The sequence below is a fragment of the Acanthisitta chloris genome, unplaced genomic scaffold, assembly GCF_000695815.1.
Source record: "Acanthisitta chloris isolate BGI_N310 unplaced genomic scaffold, ASM69581v1 scaffold1096, whole genome shotgun sequence".
NCBI lineage: Eukaryota > Metazoa > Chordata > Aves > Passeriformes > Acanthisittidae > Acanthisitta > Acanthisitta chloris.
The window spans coordinates 4,757-11,294 of record NW_008679508.1 but is presented as its reverse complement, the minus strand read 5'-3'; the positions used below and the strand labels follow the sequence as shown (position 1 = coordinate 11,294).

The 6,538-nt window shown below is 58.4% G+C and overlaps 1 protein-coding gene across 1 annotated transcript in view; it reads left to right on the top strand.

Annotated features, from left to right (window-relative positions):
• NDRG4 (NDRG family member 4) overlaps positions 1–6,533 on the top strand; it is a gene marked incomplete at its 3' end in the record, with an annotated part of 15,916 nt that extends 9,383 nt beyond the window's left edge. The window contains exons 4-17 of the mRNA XM_009077301.1: positions 107–212; positions 1,435–1,555; positions 1,817–1,879; positions 2,086–2,146; positions 2,448–2,534; positions 2,631–2,687; positions 3,047–3,150; positions 3,669–3,725; positions 3,821–3,872; positions 4,583–4,630; positions 4,853–4,888; positions 5,081–5,132; positions 5,773–5,811; positions 6,436–6,533. Of these exons, the coding sequence (XP_009075549.1) occupies positions 107–212; positions 1,435–1,555; positions 1,817–1,879; positions 2,086–2,146; positions 2,448–2,534; positions 2,631–2,687; positions 3,047–3,150; positions 3,669–3,725; positions 3,821–3,872; positions 4,583–4,630; positions 4,853–4,888; positions 5,081–5,132; positions 5,773–5,811; positions 6,436–6,533 (981 nt within the window). The remainder of the gene's footprint in view (positions 1–106; positions 213–1,434; positions 1,556–1,816; positions 1,880–2,085; positions 2,147–2,447; positions 2,535–2,630; positions 2,688–3,046; positions 3,151–3,668; positions 3,726–3,820; positions 3,873–4,582; positions 4,631–4,852; positions 4,889–5,080; positions 5,133–5,772; positions 5,812–6,435) is intronic.
• Between the last annotated feature and the right edge of the window lie 5 nt (positions 6,534–6,538).

Here is a 6,538-nt window from a genome sequence, read left to right as displayed (position 1 = left end):
ATGGGACCCAGTCACCTGGAGAAGCAGTAGTGAGAGGTGAGATGGCAGGACAGGAGAGAATGTCTTAGGGCAGGTAGACATCACCCTATCTCTTCTCTTTCCCCAGGAACATGACATTGAGACCCCCTATGGGCTGCTGCACGTGGTTATCCGGGGCTCTCCCAAGGGGAACCGCCCAGCCATCCTGACGTACCATGATGTGGGCCTCAACCGTGAGTGCTGCTCCCTGGGCTGAGGGTGCAGGGGCAGGCATGAGTGAGCCCGAGGCTGCATTGGGTGCCAGGACATTGGGACAAAGCCCCTGGCTGAACCCCTTTGAGGCCTCCCTCCTCCCATGGAGGTCCCCAGGCAGCATTGGATCCCCACCGTCATCTGAAAGCACCATGAGAGTCTGAATGCTCAGCTGGACCCAAAGCCAGGCCAGTCGCAGCCAGGAGTGCTTGGCCACCCTGGTGCTGGCTGTCTGCCCACCCACACAGGCAGGGACGGGACATGGGGGTTGCTGGGTTAGTCCCCACTGCTGCTGCTGCCAGCCCGTTGGTATTCAGTGCATGGACCAGCTGGCAGCAGGGCATAGTGGGGGACAAAAGAGACTGGAAATAGCAGGGAAGGAGGGATCCTGGGCTGGGTCTCTGGATGTGGAGATGCTGCACTTTCTGTCAGGCTGCAGACTTAGACCTGCACCCCAGACCCCCTTCTTGGGCTGTGCCCCCCACCTGAGCCAAGACACTCAATTCCCTGGGAGCAGGGAGAAGCATCTCCTGCTCCACTGGCAGCTCCGGCACACTACACGAGCTGCCTCACCATTGCAGCAGCTCTGTCATGTTCAGGTGCAATGGGCCTTACAACCTGCCTCACCCTCACATTTTGGGAGGGATGTCCCACCACTGATGCCATAAGGCAGGACCCTTCTTAAGCCCTGGCAAAATCTGTGTGCCGCTGTAATGGTGGGGGCTTGTCCACAGCAGCACTGGGACTGCTTCTTTGACTGTTTCCAACCAGGAAGATTTGCAGTTATTTCTCACATCCCATGTTTGCTTGAGCCCTTTCAGGGGATTTTGGACAGGACTGACAATATTCCAGGATGCTAATTCCACTGCCTGCTGGGTGGTCTTGCAGCCCTGGGCTTCGCATCCCCTAGTCCCATCCCTCCAAGGCTCACTAATGAGGTTCACCCCAAACTCATCCTTCTGGCTGTGTCCATCCATCCCCATGCCTCCTGATACCTATAGAGATGCAGTCCTTGCTAACGGTAGCTGTGGTCTCTGCTGTGGAGGCAAAGAGCCCGGGGGGAAGGGGATGAAATGGCTTTGATGGCATGTTATCTTCTAGCTGAAGGGCTGGGAAGGGCAGGCAACCTGTCCATGCTCCCCTGGCCCACCAGACCCCAGTGGTGGGGTGTTTGTTCTCTCATCCCCATCTGCTCTTTGGCAGACAAGCTTTGCTTCAACACCTTCTTCAACTACGAGGACATGCAGGAGATCACGAAGCACTTTGTGGTGTGCCATGTGGATGCGCCGGGCCAACAGGCAGGAGCCTCACAGTTCCCTCAGGGGTAGGTGCCAGCTGCAGGGGCTTGCTGTGCCTGCTGGGATGTCACCTCCCTGCCTATTGGGTTGTTGCTGCTTGGCAGTTGTGCTCTGCCTGTGAGTCTTGCCAAACTGTGTCAAAGCCTGTGGCTGACGACTGGCACGGGGTGGGCAATGGGGAGGTTTGCAGGTGGGTGGCAATTCTTTGCCCACTATCCGTAGCCCATCTGCCCTGTCCCGCTCTGCACAGGGCCCATAACCCCATCCTGTGTCTTCTTGTGCCACAGGTACCAGTATCCATCTATGGACCAGCTGGCTGCCATGTTACCCAGTGTGGTGCAGCATTTTGGGTGAGTCGACCACTTCACCATGGCTACTGGCTGAAGGCCCAGGAATGGGAGATGGGCAGAAGGCAAGGTTTTGGGGCTGGGGAGTTGTTCCTGTAAGCTGGCATACTGCAAATCTTCTTGTGCCCCATGCTGTGGGTGGAGGGGTGTCCCAGGGAACATGTGCTGAAGCCCACTGTCCCCCCATACACACCTCTCTGTATTTCCAGGTTCAAGTACGTGATTGGGATCGGTGTTGGGGCAGGAGCCTACGTGCTGGCCAAGTTTGCGGTGAGCCTGGGGCTGGGATGGGCTGGCCCTGAGCTGCCTGTACCTGCTGTCAGCCCAGGGCATGGGGAAGGGCAGAAGCTGATACATCCAGGCAGTCTCTGCTTCTGCAAAGGCTTCTGGAGCAATGGGGTCTCAGGACAGCACTGCCATGGCCATGGTGGCTGGGCAGTCTTGCCACAGGCCTCCCATTGCTCCCAGGGCAGAGCCATATCAGTTCCGTGCGATCCCTGTGCAATGGTGCTGGTATGAGATGGCCCAGGGGACATCTCTCCCCTCTGAACTTCTCTCTTGCTCACTGCAGCTCATCTTCCCTGACCTGGTCGAAGGACTGGTCCTTATGAACATTGACCCCAATGGCAAAGGCTGGATTGACTGGGCAGCTGCCAAGGTGAGCAAGGCCCCAACCCCTCCTCCTGGCCTTGATGACTCCCTGGGGCTGGAGTGAGCCATGACAGTGCCATAACTCCCTGTGCTCCCTCCACAGCTCTCTGGCCTCACCAGCACACTGCCAGACATTGTCCTGTCCCACCTGTTCAGCCAGGTAAGGGCTGCACATCCTGCCGGTCCCATGCCACCAGCCCCTTACCCATCATCCCAGCTGGGCCACTTGGGTTGTGCCCTGCTGGGTGCTGCAGTGCCACTGGACCTGAACCATGCTCAGGGTTGGGGTTAGTCAAGCCCTGCCTGTGTCCTTCCTGCCTGATCTGAGGCTTAGCCTGGATGAGTCTGTGACTCGTGCCTGTGTCCTGCCTGGGTGTGCTGCCTGCAGCACCACCATGCCCAGCTGCATTGCCTAACATTCTCCTTCTCATCCTGGCTGACTGCCATGGCATGGACAGGACAGGGGGAGTGGGATGTCTCCCCAGCCCTTGCCCTGATCTCCATCCCCTACCGACACAGGAAGAGTTGATGAACAACACGGAGCTCGTCCAGAGTTACAGGCAGCAGATCGGCAGTGTGGTGAACCAGTTCAACCTCCAGCTCTTCCTCAACATGTATAACGGGTTAGTGTTAGTGGACTGCTCCTCTGTGTTAGAGCGAGGGACTGCAGTGCTGATGGGTGGCCCTGAGGTGGGAACCTGGACCTGTGTTGGGTGCTGTCATCACCCTCCAGTGCAGGCAGGCAGCAGTGCCAAGTTGTCTGCCACTGCTGGCTGGGGATGTGGGATGTGGTACCTGTGCCAGGGCCTTGCTATGTCCTAGAGCCCACCACCAGGGGTGCGTATCCCCTGGTCTCCTCCTGCACTGGGTGCTGGAACAGGCCTGGAAAAGGGGGCAGAAATGCTGTCCCATATGTGCAGAGGGTTGGGAGCCTTGCTAGTCTGGTGGGTGCTGCATCCCATGGCACAGGCTCTGCTTGGGTCATGGCAGAGATGGCTGTGGCATCCTCTGTCCATAAGGTGCTGGGACAGCAGGGCTGGATGCTGCTACCTAGGGCTGGCAGTGCCCCAGTTCTTGCACTGTGGCATTGGCAGTGGCATCTGCCTGTGGGCTAATACTGACTCTTTTTCTCCTTCATCAGCCGCAGGGACCTAGACATCAACCGGCCTGGGACTGTGCCCAATGCCAAGACGCTGCGGTAAGAGTTGCACTGGCATGTTATAGTGGCATCCAAGGGCAGTGGAATTTACCCAGGCCAAAGCCTAACTATGCCTCTTCCTCTCTCACTTCCAGCTGCCCCGTGATGCTGGTGGTTGGAGACAACGCGCCTGCCGAAGAAGGGGTGGTGAGTGATGGGGTAGTACTTGTGAGGTGGTACTCAGATGATGCTCATGCGTGGACATGCACATGTTCACTGCCTGATCAGACACATGTCAGCTCCCATGTGTGGGAATGTACTCATGTGCAAACCTGCCTGCTCCTGTGGGCACCTGTGCACATGCATCTGTGCATGGTTGCCATGCCTGGTAAACCTCCCCTTCCTCATATGCCCAGATGTGCTCACGATGTGCGCACTTGGATGTGTTGGCACGTGGGCATGCTCCCTGCTTGACCACATGCACCCACAAGCTGATGGCACACACATGTGCTTGCACATATCCACATGGTTGTCCACATTGCACCGTCAGTCACGGGTACTGTGCAAGTTACTACGTTTGCACAGAATGCGTAACTGCACAGTCCACCCTACTCCTCCATCACATGTACCTCTGTGCATGTGCACATGAGCACAAGTGTGTGTGTACACACATGTGGCACACAGAATGCCTCACCAGCTTCCTCTCCTCCCTTTCCAGCCCCCACCCTTGCCTGGACACTGCCTGGCAGGAGGAAAGTCTCCTCTGTCTGATGGCAAGGGATGGTGGTTCTGTGGGCTCAGTGCTCGCCTAGTGCCTGCTCCTGGCTGGGGTGGGATATGCCACTGGTGGTACACATGGCAACTTCTGCCCAGTTCAGTGCACCCCAGTGTTCTGATGTCATCTCTCTCACCCACAGGTGGAGTGTAACTCCAAGCTAGATCCCACCAACACCACTTTCCTGAAGGTAGGCTGGTGGCAAGGGGTAGCTAGGAGGTCCATTCTGCCCATGAAGTGCCCCATTGCCCTCTGTCCCAGGGCTGCAGGGTGTCCTTATCTCCCCATTCCAAGTCCATCCTGGCCATTGGGGTGGAAGGTGGCCCCAGCAGTGGTATCCTGCCAGTGGGTATCAGGGGATGTTGGGTGGTACAGGCATCCTCCCAAACTAAGCAGGACCTTCTCTCTGCAGATGGCTGACTCCGGTGGGCTGCCCCAGGTCACACAGGTGAGCCCCCACAATTTCCCCGGTTAACTGGGTACACTGGGCCCTGAGACATGCACTGGTGCTGTCCCTGGCTAATGGGATGGGCTGAGAAGGGCATAAGAGTCTTGTGTTGGGACTGCCAGAGGCAGCTCAGGGCTGAGTGGGGATCTCTGCCTCAGTGCTGCCTCAGCTCAGCCTGCTCTCTCCCCACAGCCTGGCAAGCTGACTGAAGCCTTCAAGTACTTCCTGCAAGGCATGGGCTACAGTGAGTGCCGGGGCTGGGCAAGGTCTGGCGTGGGACTGCGTGTGGACATGTGCGTGTGCTTGTGTGTGGGTGTGCTGATCCTGCTGCTGATCCTCCTGTGTGCCCATCCTGATGGACAGCTGCACATGCGTCTGTGGCATTGTCTGTGCAGGTGTGGAAGGTGTCTGTCCATGTGTCTGCAGGCTCTGTGTTCACACAGTCGTGTACAAGAGCTCCTTGTGTACATACATGTGTGGACAGGGTCTCTGTGCAAGTGTGAACGTGTGTGTGTGTGTGCATGCACAAGCAGGGGCTGTGTGTGTACAACAAAGTTGAGCAGAGTCCCTGTGCACAAGTCTCTGTGCATATGTGTGTGTATAGGTCCATGAGCACGTGTGTGTGTGTGTGTGTGTGTGTGTGTGTGTGTGTGTGTGTGTGCAGGTCTGGGTGCACACCTGTGTATACATGTGTGCAAAAGTCCAAGTGCATGTGTGTGTGTTTGCAGGTCTGTTGCACATGCGTGTGTGTGTGTGTGTGCAGGTCAGTGTGCACACATGCAGGTCTGTGTGCAGGCACATGTGGGACTGGGCAGCGGAGCGGCCAGCACGGCTGACTCTCTCTTTCTGCCCTCCCTGCCCTTCTCCCGCTCCGCCCCTGCCAGTCACCCACCTGAAGGATCGGAGGCTGAGTGGAGGCACAGGTACCGCTCAGTGCTGCTCAGCCCGTGCCCGCTGCTGCATGGTGCCTGCCTGGCCTGTGCCCTCTAGCTGCCTGGGCACCTTTGGCAGCAGCCTGGGTGTGGGGCTGGCCCCTCCCAGCCAGATGCCCTCTGGCTCACTCTGCTTTGCCTGAGATGGCACCCTGAGCCAGGGCTGGGGGCTGAGAAATGGCGTTTGGAGAAGTCCCCCCTCCATGCAGGCAGTGTTCACCATGCCCTCCTCCACATGGCCAGGACCTGTGCCCACTGGGCAACCCGGCTAGGGGAGGGTGTCACCTTCCCTGCACACCTTGGGCAGCTGGGGGAGCTCCTATCCCAGTTCACTCCTTCACTGGAGTGTAGCAGCCAGGGGTCCCCACCACCTGATGCCTGGAGGTTGCATGCCCAGGAATGAGCCTGGAGTGCAGCCTGCCCAGGGGCACCCTGGCCCTGCCCTGCTGCCCCTTACCAGCCTGGAGCTGCTCACATTGTCACAGCACCGCTTGCTGCAAGCTTGTGCCCGGGATCATTTGCTTCGGGGAGTGGGACTGTCAGCAATGTTGGCTCAGGTCCTGCTGGTTTTCAGAGGGACCCGAGCACCCCAGCTGTCTCTCTGTGCCCATGCAGTGCCATCTGCCAGCATGACCCGCCTGGCACGCTCGCGCACGGCCTCCCTCACCAGCGCCAGCTCGGTGGATGGCACCCGCCCACGTGCCTGCACCCACTCGGA